Source organism: Anticarsia gemmatalis, chromosome 16, assembly GCF_050436995.1.
Source record: "Anticarsia gemmatalis isolate Benzon Research Colony breed Stoneville strain chromosome 16, ilAntGemm2 primary, whole genome shotgun sequence".
In the NCBI taxonomy this organism is placed as follows: domain Eukaryota; kingdom Metazoa; phylum Arthropoda; class Insecta; order Lepidoptera; family Erebidae; genus Anticarsia; species Anticarsia gemmatalis.
In genome coordinates, this window is record NC_134760.1 from 6242392 (window position 1) to 6269906 (window position 27515).

At 34.5% G+C, this 27515-nt stretch overlaps 1 protein-coding gene across 1 annotated transcript; it reads right to left on the minus strand.

Moving 5' to 3' along the window:
- Nucleotides 1–26718, minus strand: LOC142979329 (sialin-like). The gene is made up of 9 exons (XM_076124187.1): nucleotides 26475–26718; nucleotides 19369–19495; nucleotides 16276–16360; nucleotides 11977–12219; nucleotides 5251–5422; nucleotides 3352–3497; nucleotides 2666–2886; nucleotides 1720–2020; nucleotides 1–1462 (listed from the first exon to the last, which is right to left on the minus strand). The coding sequence occupies exons 1-9, from the start codon at nucleotides 26497–26499 to the stop codon at nucleotides 1262–1264; spliced, it is 1521 nt and encodes a 506-aa protein (XP_075980302.1). The 5' UTR covers nucleotides 26500–26718; the 3' UTR covers nucleotides 1–1261.
- Nucleotides 26719–27515: the final 797 nt, after the last annotated feature.

The window sequence follows — 27515 nt, forward strand, 5'->3', positions numbered from 1 at the left end:
TATTGAATAATTTAATTTTCTTTATAAAATTATCATAATTCACTCTTATCATCATCATCATCACAGTCACGATTAAACAAAACCTAAATATTGCGTGTTAACTTATAAAACTGGGAATCATTTAATATATTTTAAAAGTATTCTAATATTTGAGCTATTTACAAAGAACATAAAAACATTGGATTTATTAAATAGTCATTTTGAAGGTGCATTGTTTTTAACATCACAATTATTTTATTTATTTTGTACAAATTATTCATTAAATGCATTGCCAAACAATATAATAGTACTCACTAAAAAAAAAATCTTATGTGCGTATGCGCATACCGGCAATATTTTGTCACAATAAGAAAACTATCCAATTGGTGCAACGAAATAACACATCGTTAGGCATTCTCAGAAACTACCACTTATTAAGATATTAACAAAATTAAAAGAATTCCAGTGACATTTGCCGATGTGCGCAATTATACTTATCCCAAGATTGCAAATTGTACTTTAGCACGCACTTAAACGCCAATCATTTAATAGCTTGGAATAGAATCATGTACGATGTTATAACGACATCTGAAATGCTATTGAATTGAATCGTCATGGTCCAGCGATAATTACAACAGCATAATATTTATATTACCGGTCGGCAAATTGTAATTCCAAAGGAATTATGCCTTTGTTAATACTAACAGAAATATAATTTTCTGCATTTCCACAATACCGAATATAACAGAACAAGTGCTATTTATTTTATAAAATTAAGTAGTCTTTCGAACGGAATATTTAGTTTTGAACTAAAATATTATGCCAAAGTACTTAATTACTCAGTTAAATTCGGTTTAAACATAGCAGAATAAATTCATCAACAGTCTTACTTCCGCCAAATCAATGATATCAATAAAACAATTTTCATTAATACTAAACACATAAAGGAACATCACATACATGATAATATTTGAGTGAACTTGATAGAATTTCAATCGTGTAAGGCAAAGTTGTGAAGTTAGAATGTACTTGCATATTAACACTTCATTTAAACCATCTAAAAAATTAAATATGGCGACTTAGAGCTAACTTAAAGATACTTAGAACTAAGAATACCTCGGCGACATTGTAAGTTCAACTTGAGCCGATATTATAGCACGAGCTAACGTGACAAGACAAGTTGGTTGATATTTTATCGTGTCGGGTTTATCTGTCTTGTTTTGTCACATGATCCTGTGCTAGCTGAAGCATAGACCTATATCTGCTAGTGATGTGTATGTACCTATGTCTTAGGTGTTGAGATCGTGACGGTGGTGTCCGTGGTGTTGTTCTCCTGCGGTCTCTTGTCCTCCTCGTCCTCGACGGGCGCGACGTAGTTCCATGATTGTGTCTCTCCAGTACCGAACAGGATGAAGTAGCCCGCTGATGCAATGTATAAAGATGCTCCCGTTATGAATACTGGACGCCACTCCGCGAAACCATTCTGTAATAAAATATGTTTTGTAAGTATTTGTAAAATATGTTTTGTAAGAAGATATTTCAGTGCTGGGCATACGCCCAGAAAAAGAAAGCGGTTTGACTACGCTAGTCAAGATCGGCTTAGCTAGTTTGCAATCTTTCAAAAACTGTTCGTTATTCACAATATAATAATGATTTCGTTTTTATTTCAAATTTTATACTATACACTAAAGACGATTAAATCCAAAACATTTTAATTCCTAGTAATAAAGCTCAACTTACTCCATTCTTAGTAAAGTATGCTGTCACGAGTGGCGTAACGAATCCAGCAGTGTTTCCGATTCCATTGGCGATACCGTACATGGTACCGGCGAAGTTAGGCGCCAAGTCCTGATGGTTAACTAGGTTGGTCAGTGTTGCTGCGCCGTTCGAACCCATGGAGAATGTAATGAGTGCGACAGAGAGGATGGGTGCACAGCCAGTGTAGCCCAGCGCTATGAGCAGTAGACCAGGCACGACGTGAGAGAACAGACAGAAGAACTTCCTCATAAATGTTGTAGATACCACGTTCTGTTTCACGATCCTGTAATGTCGTTCAATGTTAATATAACATTCACGTAGTAAACCTTCAAGGTTTTCAAGGTAGACACACGTTTTAAGTACATTATTTCTACATTTAGCTAGCTTGACACTTTTCCTTTAAAATTGATTGAATGACAACTGAGTTTAAACTGTTTTTTATGAGGAAAAACCGTTTCCTTGGCTTTTTTCTTGTTTTAGTCTAAAGATTTGCATAACCGTAATCTAAAATGTTCATCATTTGTTTTGACGAATGGAAAATTCTTACAAACATATCAGAACAAACGAAATTGCAAAGTAATGTTGCGCTTGTGCCATTGTTATCAGAACAAGATCTGCCCACGGGGAGAAAAACGTTAAGTCACGGCTATTCAACAATTATCAGGTACATAACAATAAAACTAAAGGTCTGTGCATATACGCAAACAGCTACGCTGCAATGATTTAACATACAAAAAGTTTTAGCCGTCATATACCTAAAACTCATTAAACTAATCAAAGATTTCATGAAATGACGTCATGTTCGTTTGGAGTTTCTTTAGCAACGTTACTAATCGCGTGTCCTATCGCAGCGAAACAAATCGCACATGTGAATAAGCTTTACGAGTTAAACAATGGCATCTCATTTAAATATAATCCGGTTTCGTACCTGTCACCGATGGCTCCGAATATGAGAGAGAATATCATTCTAGCGAGGTACGGCAATGAGGACAGAGTGCCGGTAGACGTCAGGTTAAAGCCGAGAGCGCTTGACACGAATTTGGGAGCGGCCGTCATCACGAAGTACAAGCCCCAATTGCTACCGTAATGTAGAACCACCATAGCAAGGAATGGGAACGATGTGAAGATCTTCTTGAACGGTGGAACAACCTGAAAAGAGATTGTGAATAAAATTAATAATTTAGAATGTTTTCAAAATGCATCAATCAAAGATGGTATACAGTCCAATGCCCAGAAATAAGTGTATGTGACCCCTGAACCATTGCCTCTGATATTCGTCGGAACTAAACATTATCTAAATGATCTTCAACCTTACATATTCCGATATACATTCTCTCTTCGTCGACCTACCTCTGCCAAAAAAATGCTCACGTTTTGATATCACACGAGTCGTTAAAAGCATTAAAAACGAAACATTCTGTAGGTATTCACCTCATATTGAGGTCAGAGCTAAAAAAGGTTACTTAATTTACATGGCCGAAATATTGGTGTATTTTTTTCTTGTAATTAAAACGCTTTTTGGGACATGCAAAAATGTGAGTACAGTTGACACGAATCTCACTAAGTAAAAATAACTAACCAATATTTAGTTTAGCACTGTTTTTAAGAGCTCACCTTGTTTTCCTTTGAACTTTGCTGAACTTTGTCGCCAATAGCGTCGAGGATGTATTTCTTCTCGGTCTCTGAGATACGAGGATGCAGCACGGGAGAGTCGTGGACCAAGTACAGCCACAACAAGCACCAAACTACGCCGATCGCGCCTGAAATATTACATTATTCGTAAGATAAGAGTGGAAAATTCCGCAAATCACTATTTTGTTTTCTAGATGTAAAAAGGTTACAAAAAATGAGGAAAATTGTTAGTTGTAAATATTCAATTAATGGTCAGGTGTTCTTTTAGAAGTCAGGACTTAATTGATTGTGGTAAACGATTGGCAATCGATACCGCGCTGATGAAATAAAACGCGCTTGATATTACCGAAATCAATCTTAGCAAATTTTGCGAAATAACAGCCTTTTTTATATTTCCTTTTTTATTAATATACTAAAATTAATTCAGCCAATATCTATCTCAAAGGCATCTACAAACACGTCACGCCTCAATTAACTATGTAGAAATCAGCACCACCGGCGCGGAATTTAAATAGAGTAAAGTAACAAGAAAGCAAAATTTTGTAACACTAGCATTATCTGTATATAGTGATTGTATTGAGACAGTAAAATATGCATAAAATTACTTGTAATTACTCAGTGACATGCACTTAAAATAGCACCGAAGTAAAGTTAACCTGATAATTCGATTAGTGCTGTTTTCTCAAATAGATAGTAAATGTTTAATGTTGTGATCCACTGAAAACATTTTAGTAAGTCGTATAAAAACTGCACTTAGGTATAAAAATATATATTTTTCAAATCACAGCGGTCAGACTTATGAAGACAAAGTGGCAAAAAATTTGCATACGACCAACATAAATAATATTTTTATTAAATTAAGAAGCGTTAAGGAATAATCGCAATGTTAGGTATAATAAATTCGTTCCGACTTTAATGGTTATTTTTTTAAGTAACCTCTATTCCATAGTACCAATATGTTATGTAGAAGCCAGTAGGTAACGGATAAACTCGCAGTTTATAAAGTATCAATTTTTAATATGCTTAGGTACCTGCGAGAGATATCTCAGTCTATGCAAATAAGGTAAATAGCAAATAATCAACGAGTATATGACACAGGTTATGTATAACTAACTAAGCACTGAGATATACGTGAACGTTTAAGGCATAAATCGCGAAACCCAATCATTATTAAAAGGAGCTCCTTCATAAAACTTATTACGACATGAATAAGGGGTAACCAAATCCAGTTTTGGGCTTTCGATTCGAGCAAAACTCGAAGTACATCGTTCGGGAAGTTAATACCCTCTTATGTATTGCGTGTACCGGTATCACTTCATACTGTTACCTCTGAAGTTCGCTCACCCCGTAAAGAAGAGCGTAACGTATACATATATGCATTTTTTATACACGTGATGCATCACTAATTTACTTATAAACCCCACTTACTAAGCAGATGTAGTGATACGGGTTGGTACGATATTATAACGGTCATTGTGTTCATTTGAATGTTAAGAATACCGTATTGTCCTGTCAACTTCTTGATCTTGTCTGCAAACTACGGCTGAACAAAATATATACACGTCACCTATATACCAACGGAAGTTATTTCTTTTCACGTGAAATGTCGGTATGAATTTGTGCTCAGCACTTTATGGTGATCTGATATATGTTATTTTGCTTTCTACGATGAATAGCTCAATCAAAATCGTCCTTCAACTCCAAAACTAATCAAAAAACAATTCGATTCGTAATAGCTCTAAAGCGTATTCGCAGTACAATTCTTCGACCATTAAACAATTAAAACAAGGAAGATCTTAAACGTAAATGGAATTGGTTAACAGTTAATTAACTAACTTAATAACCAAGCAACTGAGATTGGATCGTAAAGATGGTAATTACCGGGAACATAAAAGGCGTAGTCCCATCCGAAGTTTTCAATTAGTGGTCCGGTGAGAGACCAAGTGACGACTGTTCCGATCGCACCGCCGAGTAAAGCGCTTACAAACTTGCCCTTCTCAGCCGGTGGGGCCCAGTGTGCCACTAACGCGTGCAGTGATGGAAACAGAAATCCCTGAAACAAAGAATGATATGATAATAATGACATGTAACTGGAATAAACACTCTTTAACCAAAAAATAAATTATTGTTCTAGGCAGAAAAGGTGTTTTAAGAAATTGATGTTTGTGTGTTTAAAATAATTGAGTTCGCTTGCTGTCAGTCCTTATTGATATTAAAAGTCCAATAATACATTCGAGCCTAAGCCCTGAAATACAACCTTAGAGTAGAGATTTTGATAAACCACGTCTAAATAAAACTTAAATAATGGCTGTTGTTATATAGAACCTGCGGCGCACCAATAACAAGTAGTGTTATTTTAAGAGTTATCATTATTGTTTCGGATGTGCTGACATTGTTTCAGTACCAAAATAATTTATTTGAAATTTAGTCACAAAAATAAATTTCATTCTTATAATGTAAAGGTTGTTTCGCAAAAACGTAATGCGATATTATTTTTGTGAAAAATAATAAGGTTTGACATGACGTTTGAATGCCTCTGCGGCGCGGACATTAGTGTATCTGACTGCTGACCACAAAGTCCCGGGTTCGATTCGCATATCGAATAAAACATTATTGGCCTTTTTCAAATTAAAATTACATTTTTACCAATAGTAGTGCAGAGCTTGGTAATAACCAAAACATGGTCGTCCTAATGGTAATGGCGACACGTGTGTATTTCATACAATCCTTCCTACACTGTAGTAATGATATCATGTGTGTGTATGTATATGTACATGACGGTAAATAATAGCGTCACAAAGTGTCACAAACATTAAGGCATGTGCGTAATTACTTAATGTTAAATTACGTTTTTACCGTCACTTCCTCACAATTGTTCGTGTAATTAGTGTTACAAGCTGTGACATTTGTGTTATTGCTATATTATTCCGTCTGTCTGATGAAATATTTCAAAATGAATATGATAAAATTCTTGAATCGTGAGGGAGTTTACAAACGTTTTATTACTATCCTATGCTTTTTTAGACAGTAATAGTGCTTTTATAGGCTTTAGAAGACAGATGGCAGAAACTGATGCACCCTTTAAATAACCCGGTGATTATGATTATGTCATACGCCATATAATCTAGAATAGTTCTTGCATATTGGTAATTAACTGAAAAACAACCTTGATTAGCTTCAGAATAAAACTCAGCCGAAAATAATGGATTCGCTTGAAAATATAAGCTGGCATGGTTTACTCACGTTTGATACAAAAAACTTTCACTAGTTTTTTTTTTTAATAGAGGAAATGTTGTATAGTAAAACGATTAACATAAAAAAAATAGTTTTGGATTATGATAAGAGTTTAAGTAAAATCAAATTCACCTGTAGGTGTATCGAAAAATACCTTTCAGAGATTCTTCTGTTAGTGATATTAAATTTGTATTGAATACAAGGAAAAGGACGGTTTTGTTAAGGTTATCCTTATTTTTGTTCAACTTAAGAACCTACTTCATAAAAACTACTTTGAGCTGATGAAATCGTTTGATTATTATTTAAACACTGTAAGATATCTGCAACGTTATTTCGATAATAATTATATCTCCTCACAAAATTTATTCAAGTTTTTAGGACTAACATATACTTACTACCAGAAATACTAATACAGTCTTACATACATACTTAAAATCACGCCTTCTTTTCAGGAAAAAGGCGGAGTAGCCAGAGACCAGATCCTTACAAACTTCCATTGCTTCATTCACATCCATACAGTCAATACAGTCTTATAGAGAATTTATTTACTTAAAAAGAAAATCTTTGCTGAAGCTGCAACCTAGCAGCCGTTCCGGACAATGACCACTTCGCTAATAAAGATCCATTGGAGAAATTTCGTAAAATCTACCAATTGATTTATGCTAAACGTATCAATGATAAACTATTATAAACGTTAATAAATTATGATGAGATGTTTGAATGACGCAGCGCAGTTCCGAGCACATATTGCGAAATGATCAGATGCAAGAAATGCGGAGTAGATTTACGCGAGGTCACTAGCTCGCATTCCTAACTTAGAAAATAAGATGACTTTGACGTAAGCATATTATTATGGACTTATCACCGTCATCCAGATCTTGGAATCGATCATAATTATTTTATTATGTTAAAGTGTATTACTATAATATTTATGTAATTTTAAATGGAATCGTTTATTATAAAAATGCATTTTTTGTTATAGTTGCTAAATATTCATTAGAACTTTATTATTATGTGAGAATAGTCTTCGATTTGGGGAGCATTAAAATTCTTTTTGTCGTTTTAGATTGAGGCTTTTTGTTGAATCTTACAAGATGTTTTCAAAACAACTTCTCAATTGGGCGGTTGAGTCGGGTGTTATTGACCAAAATGTGGGTGTTACACACCTCCGCCATGCCCTTCGCAAATAAAGGCACAAAAATATGATGTAATGTTTATTTTATGATAATTTTTGTAAGATGTCATATGGACTGGTAAAAATCTTGCAAAAACATTGACGAATGTTTTTTGCAATTTCGCAATGAAGCACAACTTTCTTATTATAAGTTTAAACTGGGTTTCTAGCGTTGTGTACATATAATGTGTTGTTAATATTAGTGGAAATCGATCGGTATAGTATAACTACCTGTACAAATCATACGAACGACTCTCCTTAGAGTTCAGACAGTGTGATAGAGTGAAATTCCAAATCACATTTAATTTCAAGCAATACTTGTTTCAGAATACATACATAATATCACGCCTGTTATACCCAAAGGTGTTGGCAGAGGTGTACAAAATATATCCGCGTATCGTCAATAGAAATGTCAGTCCCATGTAATAGAGATGAGCCTACTAATATAAACCGGGCACTAAATCTCGTTTCAGAAATAAATTGAAAAGGCTTACTTAATATTTGTGAAAAGAAACAAATCAAATATGTGGTAAGTTATATTACCATAAGGATTGTATAAATCTGAAACCGCAAAAGTATTGCACATGACATCAGGCCTTTTGTGTTTTGTTTATGTGTGGCCTACAAAATAAGGTTCTTCACTGTAAGATAAGAATATAAGTATGCACCGAATCACGTTTGGTGGAATATGCAAACATTTGTTTAACATAAACGACAGTAGACCGTGAATTACTTTAATCGAAATATTCAAAAATAGATACGATTCAAATAAGTTATATTGAGATTATAAATTGCGATGAAAGCCGAGTGCAAGAGAGCCATTTCAAGATGGGATAAAATATCAGCCTGAACAAATGTGAAATTAGTTCGTAGTTAACAAAAGCGTGTAATACATTTTGCAAGGAAACATACATAAACATAAGCTATTGAGAATTCTCGTCCCAGAATGTTCTACTCTACAAAGGAACAAGTAAGTTGTCCATCATCGAATCATCCGCTCCTTATGTAAAACAAATGCAACAATGTTATCTACGCGCAAAAGGATCTGCTTAGCAATTTTCTACAATAAATTATTACAAAATGATTGCAATCTTATTGTAAAAAATGTTCATATATATTCAACGGTATAACCGTTCTTAATTGTTATGAATAAAACATGCGAAAAACCTCCGCTGTTGTTTAAATAACTATGTAATATTTCTAGAGTGTTCATTTGTTGAGCCTTTTTGTAACTGTCATTCACCGAAGAGGTTCGTATAATGGGTATAAATACAATTGGCACATCCATACAAATATAATGGCCGTGGGAACCACTAGTCATCTTGATTAGCGTGTTCTGAGGCTTGTTCGCAGTCAATGTAACATCCTACCATGCTTATAACTAAAGGACGGACTATCGCATCGCATGGTCGTTTCACAAAAGGCTGCCAGTTTAAGATGACATCAGTAAGAAAAGGATGAACTTGACAAGCCTATTTTGAAGCTAGCTGTTAAAATAACTGTTATCCTTTATTCGTGCTAGATGTTCTTAAAAATACAGGTTATGTATGTGGTTCTTAAAGTATGAACGATTTGCAAATGTTTTTTCTTTACGCATCGGCTCACGTTTCTATTATCACAACAATGAGGCCCCTACCTATGCCATATTTTGTAGATAACGATAGAATAACTAGCTATTATCTAAATATGTGGTATCCGTAAAATGTATTATGAATAACTGCGTGTGTAGACGTGTGTAATATTACATTGTTCTATGAATAAGAATGTGTTTTATCTACTTTAAAAAAATCGTAAACACTGAATCAGCTCGTAAGTAAAAAGAAATAATAAAAAAGTTGATAACGCTGTCAGTTTTATGCTATGTTTATTATTTTTATGAGGACTGCGACGAATTGCTTGTGGTTATGTTATGTTGTGACATGAAAATAAACAACCAACTGAAAATTTTCAATACAGCGTTAAATCACATTTTTCAAACGATTTTGTTCTAAAAGAATTGATATTGCAAGGTCGATAGAGATCGTATTTTTGAGTTTGAAATACATATTAACATATTTAAGAGATAATTTTTTGTCTAAGACTCGCACGTGATCAATGGTGGACTAAAACCTAAAACCCTTATTTTCCTATGACCCGTGCCTTTCAGTAAAAATGTTGAATTTGACCAGATACATATTCTTCTACCAAAATGCTCCAATCAAGACTTAAAAGACAATTTAACTAAGGGATGATTAAGGAATCTTGTTCTGAATTTCACCATTTCTACTATCGACCTCTTAAATTTTAAAACTTCAAATTCAGAACCTATCTGAAGGGATTAACGGGATTTCTTCGTAGGTATACACAATAAACTTTACAATAAGTTTTGACATTAGTTTGAGGTACCACATTATGTTATGACTGTACCTATAGTCCAGTAAAGTCACTTAACACTTGGACAAAACTCATAACACAATAAGTTTAGACACGCTAAAGCTTCAACACTATTTATCTTCAATAAGTTACCGATTGGTCACTCTAAGATATAGAATATGCTTATTGTTTTACGGTTCATTAACTAAAGAGACTTTCTCTACAGTAGTTCGAAACGATAACAAACAAGCACTGAAAATAGTTTTGTTTTGAATATATAATACATCAACAGACGAACTGATCCTGATGACTATTATATGTAGTTGATGCACGCAACTATTTTCACGAGAAAATCCAATGACGAAAATCAGTTTAGAGTAAGAATAAGGCCCTTCGTACACCAGGCTACGCAAGTCTTCGATACTCAACGATTTTAAAATTAAGAACATTCTTCCCGTGACTGGAATTATGTGGCGGTAATCGCTTAAAGACTTAAATCCTTGAGTATCGAAGACTTACGCAGCGTTGTCTATGAAGAGGCTTAGTCTTCAAATGATGGCATTAGTGTGCACTAACAAACAATGTAGCTTTTATAATTTATGCACAGACCGATATTATCATAAACTACAGCTTGATGTTGAATTCTACGAAACATAAATAATTTCGTGTATTGATGAAAACATTTGCATACATTTTTGTATGAGGTCATCCAAAAGCTTGTTATGTTCGATTCGATAAGAATAAGAAAGCGCATGGGAGTGCCGCTGGGGAACTTCAACCTAAAAGACGTCACTTCGTTGCAAATGTCTTAACAACAAAGCTACAACTAACGATTTATACCTATTTAAAGTTAACTTTTGACAGTTAGATATCTCTATTCGACGAATGACTATGACGTTATGACAAATCATTTATACGTTATCTGTCAAAACATCGCAATTAAGGCTCGGTATCACCATTTCTTATAAGTATCGAATAGTTTTGAAGTGCTGTTTTGACAGTTTTTTAAATATTTGCTGTCATTTTATCTATAGGATAAGTTATCAATCATTTTTTTAGAAGTTCAAAATTGTAAAGTAAATCTTATTTATGACAGTAACAACGTCATAAACTAAACAAAGATTATTGCTTTCTATGGGGTTTCAATCCATAGCATACAGTGGAGAAGTAATGAGAAGGCTTCATCCACTGCGTCATAACGTTGAATAACAAACAATTTACGCAACAATCCTTCCAAACTGTAAATCTCTCGATAAGACATCCGAATACGTTGCTGCATAAGGAGTTATGTTAATTGATTCTTAAATATCTTGTTATGAAGGACTTTTGCTACCTACTGCATTACCAAATATCTTTTATATCCTATATTTATGTGTAATCAAACATTGTTCAGTAACCAATAATTAGCAACGAAAATTATTGATGGAGGTTTTATTCAAAGTAATTGATGTAATAAAAATTTATTCTACTGAGTTGAAACATTATTGGAATAACAAATGCCCAATTGATAATTTTATTTAATGAATCAAACTTGCTGTTGAACGTGTTTTTTATCAAAAATACGAAAATAAATATTGTCATGTCATACTAGAAATCGGACGAGACATAAAAATATATGCTACTAATTTTAAAACGCCAAAACCTGTATTGGTCCTTGGTCCAAGACCCAACAAAATGTTTGTTTTAATAATATTATTGGCAGATAAAGGGGCAACCGCAAAACCACAAAATTTCTGATCCTTTACTGCGAGAAATCCAAGCAGAATAACACGAAAAAAATCACTTAAACAAAATCGCAAGCACTAAGAAGGTAATACATCAATAGTGAATAAGGATTACAAACTTACCGCTGCAAGTCCGCTAACGAATCGCACTGCTACCAACACCATGTAATGAAGCCTGGCTGCCTGCGGGCACAGTATCGTGAGTATCGCAGTCGCCAACATCGTGATGAACACCAGCTTCCTCGGGCCCCAGAACTCCGCGGCCGTTCCACCGACCAAGCTGGTGATGGCATAACCCCAGAAGTAACCTGACAGGACATACGCTTGTTCTGTAGCTGTCCAGTCGAAGGTGACCACGCCTTCTGGCTGTAAAACAAATAAAAATTCAGTATAGTTGGTCTAGAATACTTAGGATCTATTGCATTAAATAAACTAATTCGTTTTGGTTGAAATCTAATTTGGTTCGAAAAATTCCAAGTAGGTACCTGCTGGCACTTGTTTGGTTTGTTCGTAAAGTGAATTGATGCAACCCACTCTCAATAAAAAGGTAAGTTTGTGCTTTTATTGGTTGCGTTAATTTGTTGCTAATCGAGATGGCAGTTTTATTGTAGAGGAAGTGAGAATGAGCCAAAAGAGAAATAACTGGTCCTAATGACATACTAGCCTATACTTATTATGCTAGATTTCTGATAGTGACAGCAGATCTACAAATATTGAGGTCTAAACGATAGCATAGTGTCCATACGTTTTAGAACATAATCGACTCAATGAAGTCAAATAAAAACCAGTAGAAACTCATGGTACAAGTTTACAAACCGCATGTAACCAATTACAAAGTTGCCTACATAACTGGATTCGAGAATTTTCGGTATTTAGTGTTTCCGTTCGCGCACTGTCATTTACTAACAAATAGCTGTTGCACACAACATTCATTATTTAAATTCTAACCGGATAAACGAATGTGGGATAACCCACATTATGTTGTTGTAATTGAATAATTATTCAATAAGCAGGTTATTGTCCCAGCCCTCTCATTCAGAAACTGATAATATTGACTGATTGACCGAACAAGGGTAATTTGTCTACCATCTACCGTAACATTTTTGCCATGGTAACGTAGGCCTACGATTTTCAGAAAAGTCAATGCTAGAACGTAACTACTAAATAGCCTCTTAATCTGTATCTATTGTTTTTATGCGAAATCTCCAAAGAGCAGCATAAATTATATCCTAAAAACTTTGTTTAAATGCTAAGAAGAGGTTCTGCAATTTTCTCGTATAAGGAAATACTTCATTATAATCTAAAATCTTTGCGTGTTTACAATTAAATGCAAAGGCAACTCAATTTAAATGCTGAGACTCGCTGAGAATTTGCGAAACTATCCTGTTTTATTTAAATAATTGTCAAAACAAAACGGCCGAAATATATTCAGGTGTTAATATAAATAGTTTTGTACCAACGAATATAATGTAATTATACATTTTTATCTTTTGATTACTTATGAATTTATAAATAATTTATGATTTAATCGGCTTGCACGCACTTTTAAGTATGGTACGAATTGGGCGTTGACAACACTACTTAATTCTCTTTACATTTTAATTTATGTTGTTTTATAGACACTAATATGTCTATAACGACATGTCTATGTCATAATTACGTAATTTTTTTTTAATGGTAACTCCCGGTCTAAAAATTGCTCTTGTTTCGCGGGGATTTTTACAAACATACAAACAACGGACACAATGTAAAACAAGACCCAAAACAATGATCTGTGGATCGCGCAAATAATTTTTTCGTGTGAGAATCGAACCACGAACTCCCGATGCAATGGTAGCGGCGTGGCAACCTTAACCACTGCGCCCCGAAGGCAGTGATAAAAGTATAATACGATTTCAAAAACTCTAATGTTAACTAATAACTGCCGGTCATTAAAAAAAACGACTGATGTTCTCGTCCCGCCTTATGCACGAGTGAAATTAAATAAAAGCTTGTAAACAATATGCGTAACAATCAGCTGAGTAAATAATACGACAAAATGAAGAAATTATGAGTGCGAACGTACTTTCAAGACTACATGTCATTGTTTTATGTTAGACTCACTATTTCGAACCTTCACCACCTGATATAGTGTTAACTGAAATCAATTAAGATCCATTTTCATCAATGGGTAACTTTATCAAACACACTTCATATCATATCTGTCATAACCTCCAAGATCTCTCGAACAAAATTAAGTAAGAACGAATCTAGAATGAAGACGAACCAGACTCGATGAATAATTTTCCCAACAGTTATTTTTTTTCCTTCAGAGGATGCGTTTGATATTGAACCATATTGTGGCAAAAAGATTAGAGAACCTTAGCTCTGTCTAGAGTACCTAGGAAACTCTGGCATCAAAGCTACCATACACTAAGTATATTTAAATCAGAAACAGTTCTTTCTTGTAACTACAAAGTCAATGCTCTTATCAAATGTTTGATTAACAAAGATGATTATACATAACAATCATAGCGTAAAAACCACTCAGAAAAAAGTAGGTACCTACGCCCACTAATGTCATAAAGTACAACACTGATTTTGAGATTGATCAAAAGGCATCGTAGGAAAGGTTCTTCCCCCCGAACTAAAAAACTAGCTCCGCCACTGCGCACCGAAAAAACATGCGTACGTCATAGCCTCTTGTAACAAAACACATTTTAAACTATAATAGACTTGAGTTTATTGTCTGAAATTCAAAGATTTTTTACGTTTAAATCTATTGATAAACAAAGTTTTGTTTTATGTATAACTAGCTGACCCGTGCGGCTCCGCTCGCGTGAATTTCGTACTGTTGCTTATTCGTTTGAGCACGCGAATTGCGAAGCACTCGATACACATAAAAATGCTAACAACTCTTTTGTCATCTAATGGTTATATACGAAAGGGACCCGAAGGGCACACAATGTGACACAGGCTCAGGCAGGCCTGATTTCCTGTGGTTACCTTCTTTTCCGCTCTCGTCTGTATCCGTACCAGTTTACAGTGTAAAATATAATACCTTATTATAGACTGACCATTGCTTACCCGTCTGGATTCAGAATATTATAATAGGTACAGACAGACCTATCTGCGCCGGAGCTCTTCACACGCGTAATAATGTTTACTTGCGATGATACGTCCGAAACCGCGTAACCCGTAATTATTTTTTATATATCATCCGTTGTTTATTTTTTAAAACTTACCACGTAGTCTGTTTCATAGCTATACAATTTATTTCCTTAATGCAACCAATTAATTTGGTTATGTGTTTCGAACAACAACGCCATCTGTTAGTTGCGGCGAACAACAAACGAAATTACTCGGTTGCCATCTAGGATATCCCGACCGCACCGGACCCACGTAAACCAACATTTTTGTGTAATATATCATACAACATTTATGTTTAAAAATCTTATAAATGTATAGCATGTTTCAAAGGTATTTTTTTACAATAAAGCCATCAAAACAAATTAATTAGAAAAAACATGCTTTGTTGCGAGCTATAACGCCATCTATTGGTTGGTGCGAACAACAGGTATCGATACGGCAGGCGCCGCGTTAACTTTATGCGAATGTTGTGAAATGGATTGTAACGCCATCTATGGTCTCTATAGGGAAACGCAGGTTCAAACGATTTCTACGTATATTTTTCAATTTTCTAAATTTTTTTGAAATTTTATGCTATAAAAAGTATCCTAGAAACTGCTCCACTACTTAATCTATGCATATACCAAATTTCAGTGCATTCTATCCGGTAGTTTTTACGTGATAGCGTCACATACAGACGGAGGACAGACAGACAGACAGACAAGAAAATTATAAATTGCAGATTCGGTATCAGTATCCGTTACTAAACATCCCCCATTGGTTTTTTTTTTAATATATTCAATGTACAGAATTGACCTCTCTACAGATTTATTATAAGTATAGAAGATGGTTTTCTCGTATCTTACGTGTGTCTTTATATAAACTGCTTTTATTATATCCCTAAACATACTTCTTCGTGTCAATAGTTTTCTTTTTAAATTCGTAACAACCTCCTAATTTCTAACGAGTAATATATAAATAAATACGGGTTTATGTATAAATATATTATACCTAATAACTAGATATATTTTGCCCAAAAATCGCTACGGCGGCGGCGGCGTAGGCAAATCACCCAGCACAAACATACTAACAGACAAAGTTGCAGATCAAAACTTGAGTCGCATTTGCCATTCTAAATAGGACATTTGTAAATCTATGCAAAGACCTCTCACACTTGGGGCACAGATTACTAAATAGTTACTACGTGTTGGGGTTACTGTTGTACGTACGTCGCATAAACGCGTTAACACCCATGTTAATTGTTTGGTGAGGAAGTTTACGGTAGTGTTAGAGTGATTGCTTATTAGTTTTTACCTGTCTCAGTTCTCGCTTGGTGACCACAGTACTGTTATACAACGAGCTGTCGTTCGTCACGATGGCCTTGCATTCGCTTTTCACCCTGTGAATTATAATGAAATCAGTATTGTGTACATAGATATCAATGTCTCACTTATCTGTTATGTACGTGCCAGTGTTACAGAATTGACAGACTATTGTCCAGTTTGCTACTTAATGCATGTTAGGACATTTTGAACCTAACATAATACAATATCACAAGGTATTATGTTAGTCACATAGTACCTTGTAAATATTTCGAATCACAAATTATAAAATGATCAAACTAAATAAAAATGCTATTATGTTTGGAACAAGCTTCGAAAATAACAACAGCTTCAAGAAACTCCTGTTATTGGTAGGTACACTTATTTTAATTTATTGAATTCTCTTGTTCCCAATATTACATCAACATAGACTGTTTGACGTCGCACATCGTCCGCTACTTAAACACAGACGTCGTGACGTCAAAACGTAAATATTAAATATACAAAAACTACGTCTGCATATTCATTCAACCTAGTAATTAAGAAATGCATCTACATTATTCCGTTTCTGTGAACAATTGTTTTTATCGGAATATCATCACGGTAATTTAATCCTAAAATAATATAATATTGTAACGAATACCTAACGAAAGCATTGATAAATATATGACGTCATTGCAGAACGAATTCTTTCCGCAAAGAAACGTATACTTGATTTGGCTGAATTCACCTCACTACGAAGTATTACAGATTAGCTACGATTGGTGAATAACTACCTAATAAAGAGTTATTTTCGTAACGAAAGTATTAAGGTAACTGTTACGATTATTTTTTCTGTAACCGTGAGAACTCAGTCACGTGTGGCCGCACGCGTGACCAAGTGATGCGATTTGAATGAATTCATGGATATCGCCGGCACACGTGTCAAACCGTGCTACCAAACTACATTACAGAACTAAAGGTCATTATTCATGAACAGTTCGGCCTTCAGTGTGACCTAACCGGATAAAAATCTGTATTTTCTGGCCTTAAGTTCTTTAAGTGATAAAGTTTGAAGAACTGATGCGGTTCACTTGAATCTGCGTAACAGTTAACCGAATTGTAAGTTTGTTTATACATTCGTAGAAATAAACCAGTTTGAACTGTCAACATTTGATTTTCTATTCGGCCTCGGTCATTACCTTATTATATGTATCGTAAAACGTTATACTTTAATGCACATATTTAGTTAACAGAGCTACCGAGAAGTAATTAACTTGGATTGTAACAAAGCCTTTTGAAAACATCATAATAAAAGGAGCGGAGGCGTTGATAACATACTACTGGTGAGCAAATAACATCGCAAATACATTCTATTATCATAATATTGTATCTACAGTTGACTGCGGGGGTTTAAAATTATCACGGGATTCAAGATAAACATCATAAAATGTTCATCTTATGCTTATTTGCTTCAAAGACCATATTATAAGCTGTCACTGCCATATTCGCTCAGTATAGATAAATTAATAATACTCATGTTTTGTTTGAGAATTTTTATATTTATTGATATATCATGATGACTATAGTGATAATGATCTCAAATTGTTATTATGTTGCATATACATATCATCTTGAGAATTGACTAAATCTATAAATTCATCTCCATGAATGCAAGGAAATGTGACTAGCATGTGTTATACGTCAATGTTGATATAAAAATATCTAAACTACTACAATGAAGGCTACAACAATCAATGCTCACATAATGAAGGGTTGCAGTCGATTGCACTTCGAACTAAACAAGTATTTACAATACAGCGATCGATTCATTGTCCCTTCACGCTTCACCGCTAGTTCAATGATGGCGGTGTTGACAATACATTACATACATACATAATATACCGTCTGCGTCCCTGTACATACGGGTAACATACCATAGAAATGATTGCGCGACATCGTGATAAGTGATGCTTGCGCAAACGCCTTTAGCGACTCTAATGACATCTGTCAACTTGTGACAAAAGACTTGAAAATATAAGCGCCGATTAGATCATGGCGTGTATTAATTACGAGTAATTGGACACTATTATTGTTAAACTTAAAGTTTTTGTACGTAAATTAAAACTTCAATAGAATTTTTTGAAGTCTCGATATTAATCAGAGCGATAAGATCTATTTGTTAAACACTGTTTTGTAGATATACGCGAATAAACAGTTAATAAAACATTGACCTTTTACCATTAATGGTTTATATAATAGTATTCTTAAATTAAAATATTTAAATACAAACTATTACAGCCCTATTTATGGCTCTACTTCTCGACTCAAGATTATATATCTTGTAGTGAAATAGATTGTCAGAATCAACAAACAAGTCACGACTTATTATTTATTTATGTAACTGATCTGTGATTCCCCAAAGAAATATCAGACGTCAACTTTTGACGCATTTTGACGTTAAGTATCAAATATTTGCAAACAATCGTGATGAACTATTTCCTCTGTCAGCGAATTGAGTCTCACATTACATAATTTGTTAAGAATTTTCCTAGATATGTTAGGTAAAGTTTGTCTACATAATCAGAGCTCGGGCGATATCGCCACGAAGTGTTTAGATGCGGTGGAAGTCACGCACAGATAACATATTGGGTTTAAGGACTGCTATAACTACATCCAATCACATTTTCCTTATTCGATGCATACGAACTAGCGCATTATGCAAAAAATAAACGGAAGGCTGTATTGGAATTTGCTAAATCATTCGTGTTAAATCAACTACAGTATAAATTTCAATACTCGCATTGACATCTTTATCATATTATTCAACAAGTTTTTGTGATCTTAACATAGATTTTCAGTAAAAATGGCTTTTCGAATTAGGAATGTTACTGAAATTATAATTAGGTTTCATTCACAAGATAGTTCTGTCGCTGTGAAATTAATTTTACACAAGTGAACCAAAAACAGCTGTGAGTGTGTAAATATACAATTCTGTAAGACTGGCACAGTATGATAATAGCAGACATTGAGTAGAGTTATATATTTACAATATGGAATATTTCCAAAACTATGAATGAAACTGATTGAATTAAAATATACTTACGATGTGGTTGCGGAATGATCAGGCACCATCGCGATGATGTTGACACTCATATTGACTCTCATCATGTAATTGACCCAGCATGCGAAAAACATCATAATGGCGACGTTGAACCGCGCCGGGACGATATCTGCAAACAACAACCCTCCACATTAACATGACGAACCGTTATTACGAAATCACATCAAGGCGTTCGTGGAACCGATATTCTCTTATAAACACAACCGAAGGAGTTTTCCTTATAGGCTCCAAATGCAAATGGATTTCCAAATATTTAAAACAAACATTATGTAATAAGGTTGAACGCTTTGGAATAACCTCGGGTTATTCATGACTTAATTATTCGCCAAATGATTCTGTTAAGCTACCAATCATTAGTGATGAGATCATTTCGTCATCGACCTTTGATGAATGCGGAAATAGACATGAGATTTGAGTTTAGCAAATATTGTGAACAAGAATGCACGACCTCGGAGAACCCGTAAGCGTACGGAAGATAAACTTTCGAATACATTGTCAATATCAGACTGAGAGTCATACGTTGACAGCTTGTGTCTGGTCCGTTGCACCATGCACAATTAGATATCTCCGTATTTGTAACACTGCGCTTTCAAACAAAAAATAATATGGAGCGAAAGTGAGTTGACATATTGAGCACTTGATCTGATTTGTTCTACCGAAATAATTTGACGCGACGCAAGTGAAATTGCTTGGTCATCTCGGACAAATCAATTACGCTTTAGAACGGGCTATGAATTCATTCACAAACATTATGTTTCAAATATTTAAAAAACAAGATTCCAAACGAGTATTCGTTGTTGAGCACGTTTTTCTGCTAATTGCTAATAATATTTATGAAAACACGTCTGTGGTAGCTGACTGGATGTGGGATCTTTTTATTCTATTAGGATCTTTTTGTCGTAGCGAGTACACATGAGGCATTGTTTGAAAAAATAATGAAGCAAGACGAACAACTAAGTATAGCAACTATTTTTTACTCACATGTAGGTTTTATATAAAGAATGTTCGTATTAAAAAACAAGTATGTACATCCGATAAAATCGACTAGCATCACTGGCAAAAGATCGTGTTTTTTCTACGGCCGTGGCCTCAAACCTCGATGAATAGAGCCCCGCGTGATGATGACAACGAAACGGCCGTAGCACGATATCGAACCTATCATCAACGAATGCTAAATGGATTCTTATAAAGGCGTCTTACCCCCGGTTTCTCCGTTTTTATATGAGTTTAAACGGTATTGAATAAATAAACTACCGCTAAATGTACATTCAGAAACCGAGGGTTAGTTGTTGAATATTTGGGTAGAAAAAACATTCCCTGCAAATTGTAGACTTTTTCAAACCCAATGTCTGAGCCGAAACCGTTTAAATCGTTTTAGCGCATCTATGAAGTGAAGGCTTCCTCTGGGTCTTACTTGGCCCATGATTCTAGCTACGTATTTTCTTACTAAGGGCACCCACTCAATAAAATATTTTGCATACAAATAACAAAATATAAACAAAGGTTATTGAAGAAATGATTATTGTAGTTAACATTTCATTGGATTTTATGATGATGGCTTCAACAATATAAATATAAACAACTCAAGTAGTATTAACATCTGTATTTAAGATATCATTAATGTACAGTTTTCAAAAGAAATAGTGTAATCGTAGACGTTTAAAACGGAATCTTCGCGAAATCGAATTTGAAATTAAGAAAATCTTACATTAAATTCTTGCATATTAATTTAAATATCATGTTTTAGCTAAGACATTAAAGATATTGAATAAAAATACTAGTTATTATTAGATATTATTCCCAAAAGATACCGCAGATTTTCCCACACTCATTTTTAACGAACGGGTCCGAATCATCAAAAAAATGGAACCGTTTAATTTAAATATACAGCATTATAAATAATTTATAATTGCGTATTTATTATAATCTAGAACAAGCGTATCATAAAATTAAGTAGTAAGTGTATATTTCTGATCACTAATGGTACTAGTTTATTTAACTTGTTGCTGACCGTCACGGAAACCACATACTCTTCATGTGTACCAATAAAAAATCGATTAGGAACAAAAACTCGTCGTACAAGGAGAGTAATTGAAGTCTTTTCAAGTATTAAAATAAATCACTATAAAAAATAGTATAGTTGTTCTTCTTTAGAACTAAATATCATTTTATAGCGTGCCTTGTCCTTTAAAAAGCCTCACTTATTCTCGTAATTTCCTTATCTTCATGTCAATTATGATTATATCTGTCCTTATAAACTGCAAACTAACATATTCAAGCTGAAATGCGGCACATTTCTTTACTAACGGCTAAAATTATATTATTTATTGGCAAGAAAAGTACCTGTAACTTACAAGAGTATAAGCCTTTCATAATCCCATAAGTACGTACTTCAACAAAAGTAGCTTGGCAGAGTAGCTTAGGATATCTTATCTAGGCACTCATCTTTTAAAACCTCTTTTTATCTTACTTTTGAAGGCGGAGTTATACTGTCATAAGCCTCTATTGTACCCTTTAACTCTTTGTGTCACTATGAATGGAAGACGTTTATTTAATTGGTGTGAAACTTAACATGGTTATTACTTTACCTACTTCGCTACTTCATAAGTCGTACCAGCCAGTAACATGTTGAGATACTCAGTAATAAATCACAAGGATATAATCACTAAAACGTATATTTAAAGGCAATTTAAAACTACTTGTCTGTAATTAGATTTTACTGACCGATTGTCTGTCTAGTCACACGAATTTAAGGTGTGTATCGTTGAACTTAACATTTGGCGTCTATTTCAATCTATGTCTTAACTAGTCTCGAGTTTTAGTAGAGATGTCAGCGTCAACGTATTCAAAATTACCTATGCACATCCATACTACTCGTGCAATGGTACGGCATGGTACCAATAACTTTTAACTTTACTATTATGCAAAGTGTGAAATAACTCCATAATTTCACATTTCGCAAACATATTCTCACTCCTGTTGATGGCAGGAGACAACATCAATAAGTTGTCAACTGTGCTTGCATTCTGGAGGATTCCGAATGTCCGTATGTCCGTGTAGCGGTGAAAGTGCAAGAATGCAGGGTCTGCTAGGCGCAGGCGCCGAGTGGCCGCCGCCGTCGCCGCGTGCGCCGCGTCCGGCGCCAGCTTCTCGTGCTAATGACTGACCATCCCGTTTCTGCCCCATAACACTTTATTTGCCTCACACTTTTATGTATTACGGCCTGCACATTAAATTACTAAAGTACACTCAGCCTAGTGCGAATTATGCTTTTTACATTTTATGTAGATCTTTTTCACTGACTCTTATAATAAATATCGGTAGATAGCCGCTTGTGCTTAATATAGGTACTAGGCGTATTAATAGCACAAGCGCATTCTTGATTTATTTATATGACTGTAAAATCTATAATTCTCTTGTCAAAGCTAGTAAACACTATAATGAAATTGAAATGAACATTTAAAGCTCAACGAATTGAACAGTCCCTAACTTTCACCTATCACTATTTATAAACTAGAAACGGTCAAGGTCTTTGAAAGTAAACCAGAAACTTCCACGTATCTAAATATTAATCTGTTCATCGCAAGACCTAACGGGCACCGGGACGAAAACACTTATCAATATAACAAAAGTGACAGATGTCGAACGCAAAACTTTCAAGTGATTAAATACTCGGTATTACAGGTACACATACTCTAACGGGACAGCCTACTTATATTAAAAAGGTTTATGATTCATTTCGCACGTCGCCGTCGCCCGCGGTCGAGATGCAAAAATATATCCGTCTTCGAAGATTCGGGTCTGATCGGTCATTACACTTACAAGGCGACGTACGGTCGAAAGTTGTGTACGTCGCTCATATATTAATTTTATTGTATGTGATATAACCAAAACATAAACGCGGTTTTATTTTGAGACTCCCATTAATTGTCTTATTATGGACGTAAAATAAAATTACACCAGAATTGGGGTCAACAGAGGAGGAACTTAAAATTGGAAGTCAATACCTTAGTTGACATTTAATGGACTAGCTTTCTAAAACGTACTGAGAAATAATGTAAATATTTCGGTGTGCAACACGTGCTAGTGGCGATAATTGCTTTGTTTATTTCCTTATTGATCTGATAACCTCAACAGGAAAGGCCTTTGCCCCACATGAATGAACTGTCACCGCTACCTTATTGCTTTACACACAATATCGAACGTTACCGCATAACACAATACAATTAGCAGGAAAAGATAATATTTGACACGTTACAGTTTCGGAAGGTCTTAACATGACAGCTGATAAAGGCTTAATTAGTTTAGTATGTCAATAAACACAAGTATTTCAACATAAAACTGTAGCTTTTCAGTGCTATGAAGACCCGGAAAAAGAAAAACAATTACCTATCGTGTTTATATAACGAGATAAGTGAATCAATCGCATCATTACGTAAATGTAATACTAAAACGTAAATAACTTCTGCTTCGCACGGGTCATTTTGGAATGAAAGAAGTGTTACGATTTAAGCCCACCATATATTAACTGAGGGCAGGTTAGTTACTTTGAAAATTGTTTAAAAAACTTTTCGGCAATCTAATGTTTCTAAGAGATATTTTTCTTCACCGAAATGAAAATCGTTGACGTGTCTTCGATTTGATCCCTGTCAAGAGAATGTTTATGCCAACCGGCTATAACTGCTTTTTAGCGATAACAAAAGATAAATACATCAATTTCAAAACATTATCTTGCTTTAGATGAATTTACTTTAGTGAGATAAAGTACTACACAAGATTGGAAACTTACCAGCATGCTTTTCATAGATAATTGTAAGACTTATCAGACGGATTTTGTTTTCATACATTATCTGTGACATTAACACTCAAGTACGTATCCGCAGCTGTTAAAAGTCAGCGCTTAACAAAAGAAAATCACTTTTAGCCAGCAATTTGTATTGATAAAATAGAACCCTCATTGTTAATTTATTATAGTATTATAAGCACCGGAAAAACCATTATAAGTAAAGAGAAGCCTTGCCACGCCGTGTGATAAACGTAAACAAAAACAAACCATATCAGATCATTGAACGCGACAACCGTGAATAATGTTAATTAACCAGAAATCCTACTTTTTATAATCCTGGTAATTTTGCACTGACGCAGACAGGGACCTGTGACGATACCGTTCAACCGTGAACAACAGAACCGATAGTTTCAAATCATTCGCCCAAGGGCAGATACGCCGTCAACAGAAGCGTACATAATGTTGTATACAGATTGTATACATACAATGTAACATCATCAGTTTCGCAGATAAAGCTATTATAACGATGTGAAGTCTCGCAAATATTAATCATGCATTCATTACATACGCTTGGAATAGGTTTTGCTCTTTTATTCTTCGCGGAGGTACCTTCGGACAACTGGTTTGTTTTGCAACTCTCTCTTAGTAAAAAATCTCACGAATTGATTAGATACGATAGAAACGTGAGGGAATCACTACGACACCGCATCATGCTCACTCGTCACATAAGTACTATACTTAATATCTTGTATCATCTAGATTCTGTTTACCAGGGTAAAGACCTTCGGCAAGAAATATTTTGATATGTCCTCATAAGCATTTAAATGTCTTAATGTTTTCAACAAAAATCGCATATTTATACAAAAAGGTGTTGTTTTGTCAAAAGAATTAAACTAGTCTGGCAAGTCAGTAATTTATGCAGCAACCCCTTTTTAATTCGTGTAAAGAATTTAGGCAAATGTTATGGTATTAAGGTATCAAAATTTAGAGTTACACTTTACACAATCGATAACTGTTATCTTCCAACTACTGATTGTTTAGTACATACAAATGTGAAGTTTTAGATTAAGGCTTTGGTCTTCGATTACGGATTAGTATCAGTCTAAACTTATGCGACTGCAATAAAATGTGAGCACAACGAGTTCTCTGGCGCTAATACTCCTGTTTTATTTGTGACAATAAAACAAACTGGCAAACTTGTTTGAATTGCAAATTGATAAATATTAACTGAAGCCGAACTCTTAGTTTTTTCTGTATCGACACACCTTATATACATAAATGTCTATACTTATATAATCATGGGAAATTATTTTTTACGATTTGTATTTTTTATTTACAAATGTGATAATAATATTCAAAATGGTGAATAATTTCTGACCATGACTGTTAGGAAAACAAAGAATAATAAGAAGTTAGTAATATGAAGAGTTAAGGAATATTTAGCAACATATTTGATATGAACAATGTAAAGAAACAAAACTACTCAGTTACGGTTTTCGTCGCGGTTTCTTTCACTTTCAACAGTTTTGTTATGGACACTTGCAGACTGCAGTTCGTGCCTTTCCCGACCATGACCGCTGAAAATAGCGTGAAGGAAAATAAACCGATGAAACCTGAATGACTTTGTAGTAACTAGTAACAACTAGAGTTGTTTTCTTTGCAACAGTACCAGACTATGAAGTCAACTAGATAATTATTAAATAGAGGATTTTAACTAGATAAACTGTAGTCTTAATAAAATACATTCTCAAGACTGAGTACTTTTGGCTTTGTGCTAATCCTAAAGCTTCTGTCGCAAAGGAGTGTGATCAAATACGATTCTTATTATTCTTCATTTATCCAGAAAACAAATTATCTTTATGCAAAACAGTCCGTGAGTGAACTTAAATTATTGTTGCTATGGTGACGATAAAAAAAGAATTAATTTTCATTATTCGAGAAAAATCGTTTAAAGTTACAAACTACTTTGAACATGAAACAAAGCAAAAAGTTTATAATCTGACGGTCACTGGCGTTAATAACTTTTAACAACACCTCTCGCTGGCGTTGACTTCAGTAAAAAACATAATACTTTTGCAATAATTAACAATTTACAAAACGTTAAGTGCTCATTATAATATCCAAGAGTCGCTAAACATTTGTAATGTCAAATGTCTGAGATATCATTCACCTCATCTTACCTACACTATAGGATGTCTCTAATGAGCACATCTTTTAATTGCCGCATTATTACTGTTAGCTACCTTCGCTGTTAATAATCTTAAAATCTATTGTTTACATGTAAAGTAAATAAGATTCTTACCGAATAATTTAATGTGAAACTTCATGTTGTAGTATTATGCACGAAACACGTAATGAACACAAAACAACCGCACGGTGTGTTAGCACGCACGCGCGCCGCGGTACGTTGCGAATTGTGGCGAACTAGCGAGCTGCGCGAACGCTTGTCTTTCCACGACTGCCTTTACGTTGACTACGCCGGTCGCCTGCTTTTAGATCCGCACACTGCATTCGAAGGCCTCACCTCGCGTGCCACTTCAAAACATCCGATCGTCAATGGACATTAACGCTGCAAGTAACACAAAACCTTTGATGTCGCTTGCACATATTCATACGTTATATACTTTCTGTAGCTACATTGCATTGGCTTATCTTTAAGATTATCTCAAATCATCGAGTTTTGGGATAAACGGGATTATACATTGTTTCGACGTAACGCGTTGAAGTCTTTCTTCCTGAAAATCAACATTTTGCTCTAAAGATTTCCCCAGGGACTGCGGTATCTACAATTTATTATACCATTTTCCTTCTTATATTCCAAGAACCTTTTCTTTTGGAAAATACAACACCTGCAGGTGCTCAGTCACTTATTTAAATTTTCAATTAAATATCGGTTTCAGCAACCTAATGTCAGAAAGGGATAACACGTAAGTACTTAGCACATAAATCTTTGTGCATTTCTTCAAAATACATTATTATACTAATTGTATACAAATTTTAGCAAACATATCCCTTTTCTGGAATTAGCACAAGTTGTCAAGTTAGGGCAAGATTCAAACAGATTAATTAGCATTTACTCCACGTTTGCAAATCAAATCAGTTACTATTGTTAGTAACGAGTTTCATTATCGTGACCAAAGACATTATAAAACAGTGATAGAACTAGGTACTTAATTAAAAATGTATGAACTTGTATCTATGGCTATAACCTAAGGATTTGTATGCACTAATACCTACGTAATATTTGTTTTATTTGTATGTAAATACTTCATTTTAATGAATATGAATTATAATTTTACGTCACTAGATGTTTTCTTATTATTCATTTGAATAGCAACTAACG